The 19,843-nt window shown below is 42.8% G+C and overlaps 5 protein-coding genes across 5 annotated transcripts; 2 read left to right on the top strand and 3 right to left on the bottom strand.

Moving 5' to 3' along the window:
- Window positions 1-284: 284 nt before the first annotated feature.
- EAF01_006901 (uncharacterized protein) lies at window positions 285-2,701 on the top strand (the record flags this gene model as incomplete). Its single annotated transcript, XM_038915155.1, has 2 exons — window positions 285-819; window positions 870-2,701. The coding sequence occupies 2 exons, from the start codon at window positions 285-287 to the stop codon at window positions 2,699-2,701; spliced, it is 2,367 nt and encodes a 788-aa protein (XP_038768793.1).
- A 401-nt stretch (window positions 2,702-3,102) lies between these two features.
- Window positions 3,103-4,659, bottom strand: EAF01_006900 (uncharacterized protein; the record flags this gene model as incomplete). Its single annotated transcript, XM_038915154.1, has 6 exons — window positions 3,103-3,259; window positions 3,381-3,528; window positions 3,619-3,715; window positions 3,790-4,197; window positions 4,263-4,363; window positions 4,482-4,659. The coding sequence occupies 6 exons, from the start codon at window positions 4,657-4,659 to the stop codon at window positions 3,103-3,105; spliced, it is 1,089 nt and encodes a 362-aa protein (XP_038768792.1).
- Window positions 4,660-5,558: 899 nt separating this feature from the next.
- EAF01_006899 (uncharacterized protein) lies at window positions 5,559-6,452 on the top strand (the record flags this gene model as incomplete). Its single annotated transcript, XM_038915153.1, has 1 exon — window positions 5,559-6,452. The coding sequence occupies one exon, from the start codon at window positions 5,559-5,561 to the stop codon at window positions 6,450-6,452; it is 894 nt and encodes a 297-aa protein (XP_038768791.1).
- Window positions 6,453-6,815: 363 nt separating this feature from the next.
- On the bottom strand, window positions 6,816-8,792 carry EAF01_006898 (uncharacterized protein; the record flags this gene model as incomplete). The annotated part of the gene is made up of 3 exons (XM_038915152.1): window positions 6,816-7,579; window positions 7,719-8,298; window positions 8,745-8,792. The coding sequence occupies 3 exons, from the start codon at window positions 8,790-8,792 to the stop codon at window positions 6,816-6,818; spliced, it is 1,392 nt and encodes a 463-aa protein (XP_038768790.1).
- Window positions 8,793-11,529: 2,737 nt separating this feature from the next.
- Window positions 11,530-17,974, bottom strand: EAF01_006897 (uncharacterized protein). The gene is made up of 4 exons (XM_038915151.1): window positions 17,604-17,974; window positions 17,438-17,460; window positions 12,695-17,368; window positions 11,530-12,640 (listed from the first exon to the last, which is right to left on the bottom strand). Exons 1-4 carry the CDS (start codon window positions 17,661-17,663, stop codon window positions 11,773-11,775), a joined length of 5,625 nt encoding a protein of 1,874 aa, XP_038768789.1. The 5' UTR covers window positions 17,664-17,974; the 3' UTR covers window positions 11,530-11,772.
- Window positions 17,975-19,843: the final 1,869 nt, after the last annotated feature.

The following is a 19,843-nucleotide window of genomic DNA, read 5'->3' as shown; positions in this document are numbered from 1 at the left end:
TGAATGCCATTTACTCAATCTATTCAAATCTCAAATCCCATATGTCTACTACATCTTACTCATTACTAACTTGCTATTTATTGAACTCAACCGCATACATAATATACCCAAAACCTCCACGACTCTCGAGACTCATTCCACATCTTGCCTAGAATTCTTGAGCGGTATTTTCTGCTTTGTTGTCTACATCTCCCTGATCCATAGCCTTGTGTCGAATTCAGAGATTACACATTTTCTTCTTGATTGAAGAAACAAAGAAACAAAGACTCCAAACAGCAAACGCAATGTCAGCTCTTCATGAAGCTCTCAAATCGCTGGGCGCGGTGAAGTACGACGATACCCCTACCAATAATTTAAACCCATTCCTATCAGATGCATTCAACAGCGCTCAATTGATAATCGATTCAGTCCCTATACCCGACAGTATTGAGTCTTCCAACAGTCGTCCGCGGTCGAATACAACATCTTCAGTTGCATCCTCAGCATCCGAAATCTTCGCATCTGATGCTAGATCTCCGCCCCCACCTCACGATATCGAATCTCTTCAGAAGGAGTGGAAACAAATAAAATTGAGGCCGGCTGATAACCCACTGGGCATAAGTGTATATTCTTGTAAGGGAAAAGATGGAAAGGGCACTTGGTTTGCGAGGAGGAGTGTACATGAAGGACTGGGATTTACAAAATGGAAGAGGGGTTTGGAGAGGGAATTTCCAGAAACCCTAAAGGTTCAAGGGGGTCCAGGTGAAGGTAATATTAGAGGAATTGGTGGAGAGAAGAGAGTAGCGTACAATAACGTTTCTGGAACCGGGAAAATGGAAGGTATGTTTATAATAAATTGGGATGAGGGACAACGGTCTAATGGATATCAGTATATCTTTTATCAGCACAATTTCCAGGACCAACAACCCCGAGAGATTTTGTCACCATGTTTATCTCCTCAGATCAAGCGCTCAAGGAACAAAATAACAACGAGGTACCCCGCCATTTCATGGTAATATCGAGACCATGTCAACATCCAGATACTCCATCGCGTGATGGATTTATAAGAGGATATTATGAATCTGTTGAATTTATTCGAGAAATACCAATTAAGAAACCGCCTCCCAAGAGATCAGCATCTTCATCTGATCTTACAAAGGGACATACAAGAGATAGGTCCGCTTCGAATTTAGGCAAACAAGCCGTTTTGAGGAATGCTCTTCAAAAGCATGATTCATCCAGTACAGAGGAAGAAAGAGACGAATTTCATAAGCAAGCTTCACGTTCCGATAGTAATCTGGCTCAAGCTGTAAAGGAGGAGAAATCTTCTGTGCCAAATGAGGATGATAAATGGGAGCAAAATCCTGTTGAGTGGATTATGGTTACCAGAAGTGATCCTGGTGGGGGTATACCACGATTTATGATTGATCGCGGAACACCATCAGCTATTGTTTCGGATGCAGGTAAATTTTTGGACTGGGCATGTTCGAAAACGATCGAGGATTTGGATAGTGATGATGATGAACCTACTGAAGAACTTGTAGAGGAAGATGACACAACAGAGCAAGGAAAACGTGAGCATCGGTATCGCCATCACCATAATCACGAAAAAGATCTACATAATTATCAAACCAACGGCCATCTTGCTGGTATACATAGTCAAGGAGAAAAGTCTACACCTGTAGCTGCTGGCCCAACAAGGCCTGCAGTGCCAGCACAACAATCACCCACAAATGGTGGAATACACGACATGGTAGCAGGAGTAGCAACTACAGCCGGAGCTTTAATCGCTCCATATGCACCAGCGATGATTGCAGACCGTCTACCTATTGCCACCGAATCTCCCTCGGCCCAAAATCCCGGACCTCTACAACTTACTAGCGAACAATCTTCTGCTCAAACTTCCGCTGCCGTTACTCGCTCTCGATCATTATCCAACTCATCTATTTCTAGCGAATCCACAGTCGATAGTTTTGAATCAGCTCTGTCCTTCCGAAAAGTATCATCACAAGATTCGGCTGTAGTCGAAAAGGTAAATTTACAACAGGATAAAGAGCTCCAGAAACTCGAGGATAAGAAACGAAAACTTTACGAAAAATTGGAGAAAGCGAAACAAAAAGAAGCGGATAAGAAGAGTGAAGATGGTGGGAAAGAGAAAGAAGCAATTAGTAAAGCGGAAGAGAAACATGAGAGAGAGGTCAAGAAGATAGAGGAAAAACATAAAAAGGAAATGGAGAAATTGGAAAGGAGAAGATTGAGGGAGGAACAGAAACAAGAGGAGAAAAGGAAGAAGAGAGATGAAAAGGAAAAGGGAGAGGAGTTACAACAGATTAATGCTAGTTTGAGGGCCCAGATTGAAGTTCTGAAGAGGGAAAAGGAGGTTCTGAGAAATCAGGTGGGTAGTGTACAGAGGGAAAATACGCTGTTGGTGGGAAGAATGGGCAGATTGGGAATACGCGGAGAGGAAATAATGAGAGAGGTGAGGGAAGAGCTGACGGGAAACTTCAAGGGAACAGGTAGGAAGAGGGGAGGTAGTATGGGGAGTGTTAGTGGCAGTCAAAGGGTTGGTGTTGGTGGTGGTGGTGGTGGTGGTGCAAAGAGCGCGTTAGTTATGGGTGGTAAGATTGCGGGAGAGAGTGCTAGGGTTAGTGCGGATAGTGAGAAGCCGGTTGTTGTACCGGTGGTAGGGGATAGGAATGGAGAAGTTTTGGCAAATGAGTGAAGTGTGGAAGTTTAAGAGGAGAGATGGAGATAAAGGGATGGGATGGATAGATAGTTCTTGGATAGCATTTCCAGGATAGGTGAGCTGAGGGCGTCCGGTATTCGGTACTCGGTTGTGCAATCTAAGAGACATGGTATACTGTACGTAGTCACGAATCTCAAACACACACATACTCATACATACCTAGGTACATGTAATGATCATTCAGCATGTAAACTTGCCATAATGATAAATCTCATACTCGCCAATAACATCCATTCAACAGTGATTAAGCATCAAGCGAAAATCCATTGCCATGCTCAATTTTACACCACTTGCTCCGCTAAACAATCGGCCTCCCCTCTCGAGTGACCCAAACCCTCATAAATAAAAGAATCCACCCTTCCAAAGAAAACCAAAATTCACAAACCGATTTCAACCAACCTCTCATTGAGCCATTTGACATCTTCCTTTGAATCACCTGGCCCTCCAGCCCAATGTCCCCATATGCTAGGGAAAACATCGAGTTTGCCGATGCCGGGGCGCATGAGGGAGACTTCTATTTCGGAGTCTTCGGGTCTAGGGGGTGTTAGTGGGGGTTGTTGGAGGAGGGGAAAGACAAGGAGGAAGGAGGAAGAAGAAGGGAGAAAGGAGAGTAGATAAGGGAAGAGGTGAAAGAAAAGAAAGATAAAATACATACGGAAAATACAGATCAGTTTTTCCGGGTAGAACAAGCATCTGGGCTTTGATAGCTCCCATTGCAGCGGCGAAATCTCCATGATAGGGAGATTGGTTGGAGACGTCGCCCGCGGCCCAGGTGTGGAGCATTGTTAGGAGGTTTTCTGGATCTGTTTTTTGGTGGGCGGAAGTGTTAGATTGGGAGAGCGGGAGGAGTTTGATGATTTGGGGAGGGAAGGGAAAAAATTGATAGGAGGTACCTTTCGAAAGGGCCCACTTCTCCCAGAAATTTTGCATGAAATCTTCGAGATCTTTGAATCCTAGAATGGTCTTGAAAAGTTCCTTTCTATAGAAAGCCTACGATAGGATTAGTATGCTCTTACAGTCAAATCACTGTAATTTCATCCCCTAGGTTGCCAATATCAACTCACCTGACTGAATCCCCATCCAGCATACCCCCTACCAAAGGCCTTCAATCCCACCTCCTTTTCCTCTTGACTCCAAACCCTCACTTCGTCTCGGTCTCCTTTCACAACAACACCTTCCTTGGATCCCGCACTCGAAAGACTCTTAGCAGCTAACAATGCAGATTTAACACCTTCCAAAAAGACCTGATTATGAAGAGCTGTTTTTGCAGATCCGCAAAACGGGATACAGATATCCATGAATGTGGGATACATGGTGGCCCATTGATAAGTTTGACCTGCGCCCATAGACCAACCGATCACAGCGCGCGCATGGCTGATTTGAAGATGGGAGGTCACGAGGGTATGTTGAGCGCGGACGTTGTCATAGAAGGTTACTTTTGGGAAAGGAGAGATGGAGGAATTGGATGGAGACTTTTTTCGTGTAAGTACTATAGGGGCAGTGGGGATGGGGAATGAGAATGGGAGGGTAAACTTACGGTTGATTCTCCGTTTCCGAAAAGTGCGGTGATGATTATGAAGTATTTCTTGGGATTCAATACTTGGTCTTCTCCGATGAGCCATTCGTTGTCCGCGATTGCTATTTACTTTTAGCGTTAACGAACTTTGTATATCTTGCCTTTTAACATGACTTTAACTGCGAAGATACCAGCTTTCATGTAGATATATATGCAGATAGCACCGATCTCAACACTCACCTCCAGAAAACCAAGAAGGATAGATAATAGCAGGGGAACTTGGGTCTCCAAATGTCTTGAATGCAATATGAGCATCAGGAATTTCTTGGCCAGATTGAAGCTTCCAATCTCCGAGAGAGTATCTCTGAACACCGGGTGCTAATTTGAGGGAAGAGAGTTGAGAAGGTAGAGAATCCATTTTTTATGAAGCTTCTTATGTTGTCTAATGTGATTGCTTGATTTTGGATGTTTTCCTTTGCCTTTAGTGATTTATCAGCTTCTAGGTATTGTAGCTCTCAGATGTACTTGTGATATTTGGCGAGTAGATAAGTAGATATATCGACAGATACAAAGTCAATTATTATTTGTCAGGAATGGGGAGTAGTGCTCACTGCTGACCAATTGACTATTGATTTCAAATGTTCGGAGTTTAACCTTACTGTCGTTCTCTGAATAGCTTCAAGAATAAATAAACTGAAGATTAACTTATTCTCTTCATAATGATCTTTATGTAACTAGATTGCCCCATCTATCGATAGTAATAAGTATTCGCCCGATTCTAGCCTTGCTGGTATATTCCTTTCCTTCCCGTTTCGTAGCTTCCCGAACTTCTCCCTCCGTCCCTCCATCCCTCCCTCCTCTTATCAGTGCGGGGTCATCAACCTTAACCTTATCTATCAGCTTAAATCTCCACAGCTTCTTAAGGCGGAATGAAAGCCGCTGTGACGAAATGGGTGGCGGAACAACAGTCACATCAAATATTTGCATCGGTTTTACAAAATCCATACCAGTATTCTCCAAGTTTGCGTGGCAGATATATATTTTGTGTTTCCCTCGTAACAAATCAATTAATTACCCATCATCAATGTCAATTAGGAAGTTGAGAGTCAGACAAGTATTTAAAGCTTCAGACCGGTACGTACGCATATATTCATCCACCTTCGACGGCGTTCTCTGTAGTACCGCTATCTCCCCGCTATTTAGTTTATTTACTAATTGTATCTCCCATCAACAAGTCCCTCACTTCAATCAAACCTCAACCACTTCTTCTCGCCCAGAAAACCCATTTTCATTTCCAATCTCCATCCTTCAGCAACCATGTCCTCCACAACCCAACAACGAGCCGATGCCGAAAAGCTCATCAACCGCAACCCGCACCGTGATTTCAAAGCCGTCGAAGCATCTCGTTCACCATGGGACGCCTCCCGATCCTGGAACGTCACACAAACCATATCTCCCTCCTGGAAACTCGGTTCTGGCGCCAACGACAACGGCGAATCTCTCAAGATCCCACATGTCGAAATCGATCCTTATGAAGAAGGTCGACCCGCTGTCTACAACTACAAGTTGCTGATTTCCTCCATCATTCCGCGGCCTATCGGATTCGTCAGTACGCGCAGCGCGGACGGGAAATCGACAAATCTAGCTCCGTTTAGTTACTTCAACATGATTAATCACGATCCCCCACTTTTCACATTGGGATATTCAGGAGGATTAGAGAATGCGAAAGATTCGTTGAAGAATCTCAAGGAGACGGGTGAATGCACCATCAATATCATCTCGGAACATTTCATCGAAGCCGCAAACTCGACTTCGATCAATGCACCGTATGGCGAATCGGAATGGGCGTTTAGTGGGCTTACACCCGCTCCGTGTACAACTGTGAAGACGAGTAGAGTATTAGAATCACATTTCAGTGTGGAGGGAAAATTAGAGAGTTTGAAGGAATTCGAGAGTAAAGCAACGCCAGGCAAGAAAACAGGAGTTTTGGCAATTATTGAGGGAACCAGATTCTGGGTTAGGGAAAATGCTATTAATGAAGAGAAGAATATTGTTGATCCCGCAGTCCTAAAACCAATTTCGAGATTGGGAGGAATTACTTATGGAAGAACTGTAGATGGAACAGAAATCCCGAGACCGGATTATGATACTGCTGTTGGAAAGGATGAGGAGGCGAAGAAATTGGTGAAGCCTAAGCTTGAAGATCAATGATTTACTTATACGTTGACGTTGAGAGGATGGGGACTATAGACTGTTGGTAACTTATGGAAGAAGGATAGAATATCAAGCAGAAAATCATTTAGTTATATATTAAACCGACTGTATATAGATACCACTTTGCAAAACCTTTACACCTATATACCTACCTTGTCTTAAGACTTGCAAGAAATTTAATCAGCCAGCCGTCCTTTCATGAAATGTTCTCCCATAAAAAAACGTCCGACCAAGATACACAAGAGTACTACCATCCCATCAGGCAAGAAATGCATACTTGAAGCAAGCAAACAACCGACCCATCCTCAAACGCCCAGCCCCAGTCACACCCCACAATAACAGTCCAAACCCAAAGCCACACTACAGGAACACACTCATCCCCCTCTCGCTAACCACAAACTCACACCCAAAGTTAAGTTCCTCCTCATATTCCCTTAACTCCCTCAATATTTTCACTCTCGGATCCTCTCTATCATCCAACTGATCCTTCACATGAATAAGTATAATCTTAACACCCTTCAGAACATCCAACCCAAAGGTTCTTCGGTTCGAAGAAATATAATTAGCCGAGGTAGCGAGAGGCAGGTGAGCTTTCTTATCTTTCTCCCTTGTCGTGAACGATTTCCTCAGCGTATCCGATGGAGAAGAACTGCTCAGAGCACGATCGCTCCTGCGTCTGCGCAGATCCTCGCGACATCTTTCCGTTTCGGCAGCGAGAACTTTTAATTCTTCAACGACGTAGCGCGGTGTCAAATGGCCGAATAATAAATCATCCGGTCTACTATCGTCATATGAACATTCGATGAAAATCCCTTTGAGTATTCCCGCTGCGATTTTGGGAGCGGCATCTTGCCATACTTGTTTATTGCGTGGGAAGAAAGAAACGGTATCGGGTTCTACATCCCCCCAAATGAGAATTTCGTTACCAGATGCAATGTCGTGAATGAAGCAGACAGAACTGGTGTACGCATGGACAGACTCGGCGGAGGGAAAATTGAGACTTTCTGATGAAACTTGAGGTGTGGTGAGCGGAGAGTAGTGACTGCGGTGGGAGTGGCTGCTGGATTTTTGGGTTGGAGTACGAGGACTGCTGCTTTCGTTGATGTGGTTTCTTCCTGGTTGATCTGTAAATGAAGCGCTTTTTAGTACATTGTAGAGGTAGCAGGCAAAAAGCAAGTGATGGAGACAAAAATAAGTAGTTCAACAAACCAACATCCAATCCGCAATCCTATATTCTCAAGAAGTAAAATGGGGAATACATACAAGGAAAGTTCCCAATGCAAGGCCCATGGCTAACAGCCCAAGACTTAACGGCCAGTCCATCTACAACCTCCACATAACCTTTCGTAGGTCCATCTCCCAAAACCGACGAACCCCCCGAAATCAACCTCATGAAAGTTACTAATCCCACACCACCATTTTCATCTGACAAATTCGGCCATATAACATCATTAAAGATATGATCTTTCAACGCCTCAATCGTACTTGCCAATCCCGCAATTTTTCTCGGTTTAGAACTGGGACTGGCGGTACTTATTACCCCGCCCGAAATATGATCAAGATGCGGATGAGTGATGAGATGAGCCCCAACCATAGTACGTGCTATGTAAGCAGCATTTGCCTCAGTAGTTCTGAATGGAAGTTCTAGGCCTGCAAATGCCCCCTCTTTTAGCAAATATGGTCGTTCAGTTGTTGGAGGGTTGTGGTCTTGGAGAATTCGGTCGATGGCCGAGAGGTGAACTCCAGCATCTACAGCCAGAATAGATCCTTTACTCCATCCTAATGAGACTGATCGTACTAGTAATGCGGTACAATCATATTCCAAAGGACCTCCACTGGCTCCCTATTAATATTGATTATTAGCATTTTCCCTAACAAAATGATATACTTCATATCATATAAACGGCAAAAGGATTTCAAGCACAGATCTTGATAATAGTAGTAGATTCGCGAAATTGACAACAAGTGAGCGTCTCCCCACGACGATATCTTAAAAGTGGCACATATATAGCACGTGACTCCTTGCCAAAATACCCCCAAATCGGTAAATGCCCAGACTTGGGTATATATGTATGCACCCGCATCCGAACAAAGCCATTCAACCGGCACCGTCCAACCATCACGCAAAAGATGGATTCGAAATAAGCATCAACTGCATATAATGACAACCCCATGATCCCTTCCTCCTTCATGCAGTTGCCCGCTTCGCATACATACTCAGAAGGAACGGATACAAACATTACATAAACTGGCAGTCAAAAGAAAGATAATCCTCGGATTTCCACTTACCAAAACAATAACCTGCATAGACTTCCCGGCGCGACCTTCGTGTTCCATGCTTGCCTATTTTCTCGTCCTCTGATTTGTTTCCCTCGAACACGATTTCTTTCAAATCAGTCAATCAATCAATCTCCGAATGCAACAAATATCTCAATGTTCGCAAGTCTCGCCTCAAGAAATATGTGTATGAACACTTCCCTCGAAAACAAAAAATCGAGGAAAATTTAAAAGTTGCGGTAAATATACCAATAGCGATACTGCTGCACCCGTATCTTCGTCCAGCAATATAACAACAGGAGCCGTATGGATGTCGTGATCAAGAAAAGAAGCAGAACTTCTCGTCGGCTTTTTGACTTTCTTTCTTTCCCTCCCTCTTCCCTTACTTCTCCTATCCTCTTTGTCTTCTCTCGACCGGTGGGACCCGCACGAGATACGTCGCTGCATTCCAATTTCTTTGTACTTTGTTCTTGTCTGAAAACGAGTACGACGAGGGGTTCTGCTACTGTTTCTTTGTTAGAGAGACGAGACTGTTGAGGCTTTCCATAAACGAACGCGCAATGGTAACCGATATCCCTACATCGTACACATCCCTATATCGTACACGTTTTTAAACTCATCCTACAATAACTTTAATATTTAATAATAAATACATTCAATAAAATATAAAGTTATAAATTGTTTAAAAATATAATAAAATATAATAAATTAGAAAAGAAGATTTAAAACTTTTTTATTTAAATTTTATAAAAAATTTGATCTATTAGTCTTATTTCAACCGTATAACCCCCTCCTCTTTTTCTATTATTGATTTATCTACTACTATTATATTAAAGGGTTTTGTAACTTTCTTAGATATTAGATCTATAATATATAAACCTTTTTAAAGCTTTAAATCTTTCTTAATAGGAGATTCTTGTTACGGGAGCTGCCTCTAGAGTTATGTGGAAGTATCTAGAGATCTTTCGAAGTGGTTTAAACTAAACTTCAAGTAGGAATTCAATAAGGTTGTAACTAATTGCAATTCTTGTAACTATAGTAATGAAACTAATAATTGTTCTTAAGTATCAAGCTCTACATTATAATGAAACTCATTCCCTTATATAGACCTTCTTACTTAGTATAATTAGTACAGCTTAGTACTGATTTGTTTATACTTTCATGGCTCAGTGTCTATCTGTTACGACCGAGGTCGTCACATGACTAGATTGATTAAAATATCACCTGACCAAGGTGTCCCACTGAGTCCCACTGAGTAAGGCCCAGTGGGACACAGTGGGAAGCAGTGGGACAACAGAGAACGAAGGTCTATATAAGGGAATGGGATTTCATTACAATATAGAGCTTCGTGCTCAAGAACAATCATTAGTTTCATTACTATAGTTACGAGAATTGCAACCAGTTACCAACCTTATTGAATTCCTACTTGAAGTCTAGTCTAAACCACCTCGAGAGATCTCTAGACACTTCCACGTGACCCTAGAGGCAGCTCCCGTAACACTATCCTGTTGAGGCAGACTGAGCCAACCACGTGACTTAGTGCCCAGTCCCGTGCCTATGTTGCGTTGTTCGTAACAATTCTATTGATTTACAAGCTCTTTTAACCTCCTCTTTAATATCTCTTATAAGTTAATGATCCACCTTTTTTTGTATTATCCTCTTTTTAATTTCAATTATCTTTTTTTCCTTTTTAACTTTCTTATTAGCTTTTTCTTGTATCTTAATGTTACGGGAGCTGCCTTTAGGGTCATGTGAAAGTGTCTAGAGATCTTTCAAAATGGTTTAAACTAAACTTCAAATAGGAATTCAATAAGGTTGTAATTAGTTACAATTCTTGTAATTATAGTAATGAAACTAATAATTGTTCTTGAGCACAAAGCTCTACATTATAATGAAATCTATTCTCTTATATAGACCTTTTTGCTCTGCAAAATCTACAGTTCTGTCTTGTCTGAATCCTCTGGATCCTATAGATCTAGATGTTTATTCTTCGATCCCCTAGATCCTCTAGGTCCATCACGTGACTTCCTGACCATGTGACGCGGTATGTTGGATGCCGTCGTAACAGTATAGTATAATCAACTTTATATAAATAAGCTATTTAAATATATTTAGAACATTCTTAACCTTTAATATAATCTAATACAAACTCCATACAGCTTTTTAAAGATATATTATCGTGACATTTAGATGATGATATTAATGTTTTTGAAAGCTAAAAAAGCATGTATGATATAGAAATGTGTACGATGTAGGGATATCGGTTAGGTTCCACGTGATATTTAGGTTGTGCATTAGTTGGATAATTTGATCACTAATTCCCCGTCCACGATATTTATTGCATTGTATTGCATTATACATGTCTATAAAATGAGAATGGAATTTTTTCCTCTTGTTGTATCCCTCTGATTTCAGTTTGTAGGATTAAAATCTACAACCCGTATTTCAATTCAGGAAATCCGAAACCAACAGTCGGGCCTCGGGATCGCCGTCAATACACTCACTACTGCAACTATTTGATGCATAAACATTAGGTATGCAAGTTGGCATCACCGACTAGACTACAAGCAGAATCATGATTGTTGTCTGTAAACTTGAGGCTTTCCCTGGCTGTTTCACTATGCATTTGTAGGTGAGGAATACACATTCATGCTGTGACGAGTCTAGTCCGTCTACACATAACCTTGCCTGAACAAATATGTATCAACAAATACATATCAGTAGCTATCCCATCTCATCTCATTTCATTTACAAATATTCACAAGTGCAGGCGCATTAACAGTAGTACTTTAATATATATCTTGAACCATAACTTTGCTTCATCAATGATCTCGCTCTTCCAAATGCTATCAATCCATGCAATATATAGTCCCGGTCTAGGATGTTATCGCTCCAAAAATATCCATAAGGGGAGTCAAGTCTCTTTTATCCATCCTCTCTCTCTAAAAATCACGCTTCCCCTCTACCTATGCCTTCCCCAATATAGATCCACATACGCCTCAGCTGCGCCCCCACCCCCAAGTTTTCTCAATCACTCACTCTATTGATTAGCCCGATTATAATGCATTAGAGTATTTTTCCAGTCATCATCATCATCCATATTATGAACTCTCAATCCCCCAAATCCACTCGCTCCCTGTGCACCTCCTTGCTGCTGCTGACTCGGCAAACTCCACTGATCATTCCCTCCATCACTGGGTCCACCTACATCCATCCCCATATCCATTCTCGGTTTTGGACCAATCACTGGAGGCTGGCCAGCATTAGGTCCAAATCCTGGAACTACAAAATCAGAATACGGACTATCGAAATTGATATTTCCACCATCAAAATTGTGACCCGACATCTCGAAATGATTTGGTTGTGGATTCGCAGGAGGTGTATCATCATTATTTTTCATGCCGAAGTTAACTTCATGAGATGATCTCATTGGAGGTTCATCATAGTTATCCGCTGGCATTTCTGATATACCAGTGGGGAGAGGAGAGAAGCTGTGTTGTGAGGCAGCACGCTGAAGCTCGCGTTCATGTTCTTCAACAATCTGAGGGGCAGGTTCAACATTACGGAGACTGCTGGCAATTACGCTGCCATTTCGGACACTAGGGATACCGCTTCGTGGCTCCATTGTCTCTGTAACATCTGAAAGACCCCCTTCGGCATCTCGGATACCGAATTGTGCCATTGTACGCATTTTGCGTGTGACCCAAGTCGCTAAAATCTTGCCCCTTTGCTTTTCTCCCAGTCTAGATCTAGGGAAATCGCCCTTGTTGACAAAGGCAACGATGTCGACGACGATTTGATGTTCGTTAAGAATGGCGTTTACGATGACGGGTACAATGGAGGCAAGGTACGATTTCCTTCCCACTTCTACAAGCACAACAATAAGCCCACCTGCTTGAAAAACGGCACTAAATTTTATTAGTCTCTAAGGCTTTGGTAGAACAATCAGGGGGGGAACTCACGATCCTCCCGAAACGATGTTACGATGACATTTCTCCACAGAACTCTCAATATCCATGGGGAAATGACTCAAGCCGTTGATTTCGAATGTCTCTCCAACGCTACCCAGAACGAATAGTACCTGCATCTCAACTTGCGCACCATTTGGTCCTATAGGTCGACTAACATTGTGTAGAAAGCCTAAATCTCCTGTTCGAACGTATTGTACATTAGGATCACCATCCAGAGTACGTCCATCAAATCTTTCCGAGTCAAAAGCATCTTTAGACCCATAGAAAGCTCTGACGCAGGCTTCTGACTCTACCCAAATTTCACCATATTCACCTTCGTGGCAAAGACAACGGCTCTCTGGGTTAACAATGGCTATTTGAGTCGATACAGGCACCATACCGGAATCTTGAACCAAAAGAGCCTTTGGATTAGATTCTGGATCGACAGGATAGATCATACCTCTGCGTAAAGCTTGAGTGTCTAGCCATAACTCAATTGGCTCAATACACATATATGAACGAGATGCTATCATTGGATTCAAAACGTGCGAATAAACCGTATTGATAGCGGTGCGATCTAAACCAGTCGCAGCAAAATGGAGGCGTACTTTTTGGAAAACGTCAACTCTAGGTCTTCCCTCTGCAGAAATCATCATGTTTTTTAATTCGTGAAGGGTAAATCCCTTCCCTGGCATAACGGCCATCGCATGGTCAAGCATTTGTGGTGTGGCATAAGTATCTTTGATCTTGTACCGCGAAAGAGTTAAGAACAATGATACTGGATTTTGTGCAAATTCAACAGGAGAGACCAGATAAGTTGGTGCACCAACAAAAATTCCCATAAGGACACTGTGGATAAAACCTAAACCAGTTGTGCTTCTCACACAACCTAGAACAGGCCTTGAGCTTGTCATTTGACAAGTTTCTTTTTGTACTTTGCACATACCCATGATGGTATCATGACCTAATTGCACAGCGATCCTACGTTGATCAGGAGTCCAATATGTCCAAACAAGAGCCGGATATCCTGGCTGAACCCAACCTGGTAACATCGTAAGGCCAAGATCTCTGCAACCACTGTTTTGCTTAGGTGGTTTTGAAGTATTATATATGCTCGGTACCGATACCTTAAGAACTTGTGCTGATTGTTTAAGATGTTGCGAAACTGCCTTTTGCTTCATCAGATGGTCAACATCTTGATTAACCAAGACTGCCTTCACACGGTAATCTGAGACCATATGTAAAAATGCTGGTGCATCTTCGTTCAGTCGATTCTGATCAAGGGGGGCCATGGGTATGGCTGTTGCTCCTAAGCAAAAACATGCGTGTGTTGCATAAACAAAATCTTCTGAATGCGTATACATGAGTATTAGATGATCACCGTGTCTTATCTTGACCTTATTCTTGAGATACATAGCTACAGCAGCCACTTTCGTATCGAATTTCTTCCAGGTAATCCCTTTTCCTTCTTTGCCTCGGCCATCTATCGTGCAATAGGATAATTCATCGGCTTGTCGCGCCACACGCCATTGCAATAAGTCAACTATACTTAAGAAGTTGTTGAGTGGTGTAGACGTCCTGTCATCAATTACCACTTCGCGGCGATCAATTCCGGAGTATTGTTTGTCGCCAGGAGATAATATATCTTCACGAGCTTGCGCAGCCAGTGGTGACCATATGCCGCCGATTGGATCCACGCCAATAGGCAGATTGAGTACGGCACGTTCAACTCCGAATTTAACATGCACACAAGGAAGATTACCAAGATCAAACTCTCGACGACAAAGCATGTTACCAATCTCACTTCTCCCACACTTCAAAACTTTCGGGAGAGTATTTGGTGCTGTAATCATAACGCAATAGACTCTCAAATGGTGCTCTTGCATCAAGACTTCCATGCATCTCTCTGATAATGAGTCTAGAAGCGCAGTATCGAGTTGACGCGGAGGTCCACCAGAAGTAGCAGGTGCTGTAGACGCTGATGGCGACTCTAGCAGAACTATTGGAAGATGTTCATCATTGACAAAAACATCAAATGCCGAACAATCGTAAATTTTGGGTACATTCTTCATGATGCTCACAATTATGTGTTGCACAAAGAAATATCGATGTTCTGCAACTTCATGACCATGCTCGACCCATTCAACCTTCTGACGAAGACGATCCTCATACAGACCAAGAACGAAGATCTTGCCCTCAATTACTGTTCCAAGAAGTCCTGTTCGAAGAAATTCTGGCTCTACCATCATCGGTGTTGGATCTCCTTGCTCGAATTTGTATGGTCGAGCATGGAAGATTTGTTCTGTGTGTTTTGGTAAGGCCCAGAAGCCTCCTGATAATGATGGGGAGTCTACCCAAATTTCTCCCACCGAATGTGGTGAGGCTAAAAGACCAGTTTCAGGATCTACTACCGCCAAGGTTGCATCAGGTATTGGGAAACCAAAAGCACCGCAACGGACTGTCCCCAGTTCGCTACTAGCTTTCTTGCGTGCTTCTTCGCCGATAGCGACCACGACAACTTCATTGGTTTTGAGTGCTTCCCGATCCAGAAGAACTTCACTTAATTCTGTTCTCCCTTTTTGTTCGGCAGGAGCTACTGTCCCGCCTCCAATCAGACTTCCAAAGCCATTACCAGTTGACTTCTCTTTCTCTTCAGACTTTTCCTCTATAGAATCTCCATCTGACCCAATGTCTAGTTTCAAAGGGCATCCCATGCGCTCTTCACCACCCAGCCAATCTCGCATACTGATCACCATTCCACCATGTTCTGGTAGACATAGCATAGGAGCCACTAGTTCTCGTGCGCGAGGATTTCGCATTGGTCGTAACCATCGATCTGCAAGAACTTCATGAAATTCGCTGTCGACTGTCAAAGTATCTATTAAGCATAACCTGACATTTTGAAAGTTTGGCTCCATTCCTTTTTTGAAATTTCGCGTCGTCATGGGATCTTGCTGGTAATTATAAGCTGCCCGTTTTAGACCTGGGTAATCGGCTACCATGAGGGTTGCTCTGTATTTTGTGATGAGATGCGCATAGAGACCAGGTGTCTCAACAGCCTTACTTTCAAGCCAGACAGTTGTGTGACCTCCGTATACAGTCAATAAAACACCCAGAATCATACCAATACCTTGTCGTGGATCTAGATATGAGAGTAAGATCTCGCCACGACTACTACCGCCAGCCATTAATCTTCCACTTTTATCTCTTAATTCGGGATTGAAAGTGTCGCCATGCCCTCCGACCGGCACTGTTGATATGATAGCACTGAGACATGCCATCTGATGCATAATCGTTCGATGGCTCATCACAACACCGCGAAGATCACCTGTGGGGGCTCGGGAAAATTCAATATAAGCCAAATCGGGGACAGTCAAAGGTGGTGCATCATCCTTCTTCTTTGGATGCCAACTTCCAAACTCATTGGTTTTCCACCATTCTACCCCTCTTGGCCAATTGAGCTTCTGTGTCGTAATATCTCGTTGGAAAGTTTTCAAATTGTTGTCAGTAGTCAGTGCAAGATGTGCTTGTGTAGAGGTCAGGATCGTATTGAGTTTTGCATAATCGTCAAGATCATTAATAGGGACTGCCACTACTCCAGCAATAAAACATCCAAGCAAGGCAATGGCAAAATCGATGATTTCGGATTCGCGGTATATTAAAGCGACTCGGTCACCTCTATAAAGAGAACTCTTATCTCTGATTACTTGCGCAACTTTTTCGGCTCGACTAGTAAGTTTTTCCCAAGTTATAGAAGCGATCTCTTTTCCTTTATTGTCCAACACCCAGTACGCTGGCATCTTTGCCCTCGCCTTTCCTCGATGCCTTAAAACAGCTGCGATATTGTCAAATTTAGACATGGGAGTATTTCTATCATGTGGATCGTAAACAGCGAATGGAACATCTCGAGGTTCGAGGGGCATCTGATATTCTAGGGCATCAGGAGGAGGTAAATCGCTGGTGGTCAGCATCGGTGGTGCCATCGCTGCTGTTGGAGAGAATGCATCACTGGAAGAATATCGATGTGGTCCTCCACCGTAAGAAATTGGTCCATTAATGTCGTATCCTTGTTGTCCTGCAAAATCCGAGAAATATCCTTGTTGCGACTCCCCAAGCATGGTGCCATGAGAATCCATCATCGGCCCTCCGTGATTTGGATTGTAAACTTCTCCTGGATGTTCCACATACCCAGTTTGGTGAGCCGGATTAAAAGCATAATTTGTGCCAGAAGCCATTGATCCCATTCTCATACTTGGCTCATTTGGACGGTCTTGTTGATAGTCTCCATTTCCTGGAGAGCCAGGCTGATATGCGGAATTCTGGCTATAAGAGCTATGCCTTTGGGTAGGATTATGCACTGCCAGTCTTAAGTCTTGAGGTCTACCGGCGTATGAAAAAGTTCGCCCATCTTGCGCTCTATTGGCTCCAAAGCTTCCTGCATCACTCGCCATTGTAGCTGTTCGGCCGGAAAGTTGTGATGCGCCATAGTTTTGTGAGGGGTAGAAATCGCTCCCACTTGGGGTGTTCAAGTTCGAATTGAGGGCAGCAAGCGATGCAGAGCGCGAACCATCATTCGAGGGGTGTATGCTGTCATCAGGAGCATGTATGCGCAGCCCTTTTAGTTCCGCAGATATCGTCGAAGCTCCCATATATTGTGAAAGTAGAAATGTGCGTCGCTTTTGATACCTGTGTTCGAAATATCAGGACTGTTGATCTGGCATTGAATGATTCTAGCATAGTCTGGGGAAAACATACCCCTTCTCCGTGATATCCCCTTCCTAAAGCAAAAGTTGTATCAGCAATCTGGCTCTAGAATCCATCTAATCTATCCCGAAAAATGACATCCTGCATATATCTGGCACAGGAGCACACGCGACGCTGCTAAACCAAGTCCCCCGTTGTTGGAAACGCCATAACTAACCTCCAGCTCATGTTCCAATTCTTGCAGCTTTGCCTGCAATTCCGGGTTATTCTCCTCCATCTTGGATATAAATTGTATGAAGCGGTATGAGCAAACGAGAGTACAAGAAGTCGAGAAGAAAGGCGCAAAATTAAGGTTTCAAGGAGGGATTAAAGTATGGTAGGTGGATAAAAACATGAAGCTCGAAGCTTAGATGGAGAGAAGGATGGAGAGTAGGCAAGATGCAAATAATAGATGGTTACTCGAGAATGAAAATCGGCAGCAGAAGCATACTGAATAAGGATTTAGATCTTCACACTTTCGTCATGCCCTGATTTTCTATTCTACTCTGTACCTATGCTGAATGGACCGACCTACCGACCGTTGATGTTTGCATTCGTGTACAGGGACTCGGGAATCCGGACAAATAGGTCTAAGAATAGCCGATCAGGTTGCCAGTCCAGTCTACAGTCCAGTCGAGTGTACGGAGTACGAGTGCTGTGTGGAGTGAAGTTGGGAATATTCCCAGAAGAAGTGGGGGAAGGAATGGATAATTCTGATTTTGGAGATCACACGTTTTCCATTTCTCACAGCAAATTACGGGGACTTGTGAGGTTGATAGGCAGTGAGAGATGCTTGTAATAGATAGTTATATAAATAATGTTCATGTTGTATTATGCGAAAGATCTTACAATGTATCTAGGCAGGTAGAGTAGACATAACAGACTTTCTTCGAGTTAAAGAAACGTTTCCCATGGGGGGAAAAGGTACGTACCTCCTTACTTACAGCATACATATGGCACATTTACCTATACATGGGGAATTTTATGTTGTTGAAGCAGACGATCAGAGAGACGGGGAAATATGTCTTAGAATTATGAGCCAATCCAAATTCGCTGACTTTCCATCCATCCACGTGCCATTCTCGACCTAAGAGCCAGTTCATGCCATCACCATTATTATCACGTGACTCTAGAAATATCAAGTCAAGCTAACTCGGCACGGACCACAACCCTTGAAAAAGTTTCTTCTCATCTATAAATTTTTGTCATAAAGGACCTGCTCTTCCATCCCACACTTTCCCAACATCCTTCAATATCAATCACAGTACTTTCAACAAACATAACTTCATACTGTCGCCTTATACATCCATCAACTATATCTCTTTGCCCCATTCTCAATTGTTATAATCTTCGGAATGGATTCATTCTATTGCTGCAATGGAGGAGAAGCTCCCGTGTCAATTTTGTTCATATTTGCGCCGTGAACATCCGCAAAGCCTCAATTAGAGGATTTACAAATAGGACTCCGACTATTGATCATAAGATCTGTGCTACAGTGCTAATTCCATGACTTATTTAATCATGTTCAGAGTTCCTTTATCATTGGTATGTCTATATTTATTCCACCTTTGTCCATAATTCCTTCCTTCCTTCCCATTTTTGCTTACAACAACATGATGTTACAAACAAGATACACAGACCTGTTCTGAACGGCCTTGTGCTGTATGTTGATTATCTTGGAGACCTTCTGATTATTGTTGTTCAAACCTCATTCTGAATTGCCTCGTCCATCTTAATGAAACGCAAGCTAATTCTCAAAAGTTCTTCATCTAGTACATTTTTTAAGGCACTCCTTGCAACCCGTTTGATGGGATTCACAGGCGGTCAATTGCCTTTTCTGCTGCGGATATCATGGTACCATATTGACCTAGTAGATACAACCAATTTCAATCAAGTCTATTTGATCCAACAGTATGGCTCAATTGTATCAAGACGCCGGCGCCAATTCTTTATCGGTGTCATCTTGGCTACACAACATTCAAACAGGTAAGTCGGAAGATCGAAGGAAATATCAAGATACCGTGTCTTTGTCCATAATAATGGATATGAGATCCAAGAGAAGACAATGTCGTCCCGCTTGTCAGTGGTCAAGGGATAAAGAAAACCACTGCTCTCCTTTATTGACCGAGTCAATCCCATTGTCGTTTTCTGGTGAACATCTGCCATAGTTCACATCTCTTTGTAAATTAGAGAATCTGCTCATCGGGTCCTTTGTTAATGTATATACAAAGAAACAACAATACAATCAAGAAACAAAGCTTCAATTTCTGCATATAAACTCGTTGACAATCCCCATTGTACTCTCTTTTCTTTCCTCATATACAACTCACATTCTCATCTACAATCCTCAAGCAGCTTCAAACACACTTCTCTAGCATTGCCTTTTGAGATAATTCCCCAGAAACGTAAACCTTTTAC

This window comes from Botrytis porri, assembly GCF_014898465.1.
Source record: "Botrytis porri strain MUCL 3234 chromosome Unknown BPOR_009, whole genome shotgun sequence".
Classification (NCBI taxonomy): Eukaryota; Fungi; Ascomycota; class Leotiomycetes; order Helotiales; family Sclerotiniaceae; genus Botrytis; species Botrytis porri.
The sequence above is the reverse complement of the archived record's forward strand: the minus strand, read 5'-3'. Positions and strand labels throughout refer to the sequence as shown.

Coding starts and splice junctions, on each gene's coding strand:
- EAF01_006897 (XM_038915151.1), bottom strand. CDS start 17,663: ATGGAGGAGAATAACCCGGAATTGCAGGCAAAGCTGCAAGAATTGGAA. Junction 17,369..17,437: donor GGGGATATCACGGAGAAGGG/GTATGTTTTCCC, acceptor TTTCGAACACAG/GTATCAAAAGCGACGCACAT. Junction 12,641..12,694: donor AACATCGTTTCGGGAGGATC/GTGAGTTCCCCC, acceptor AATAAAATTTAG/TGCCGTTTTTCAAGCAGGTG.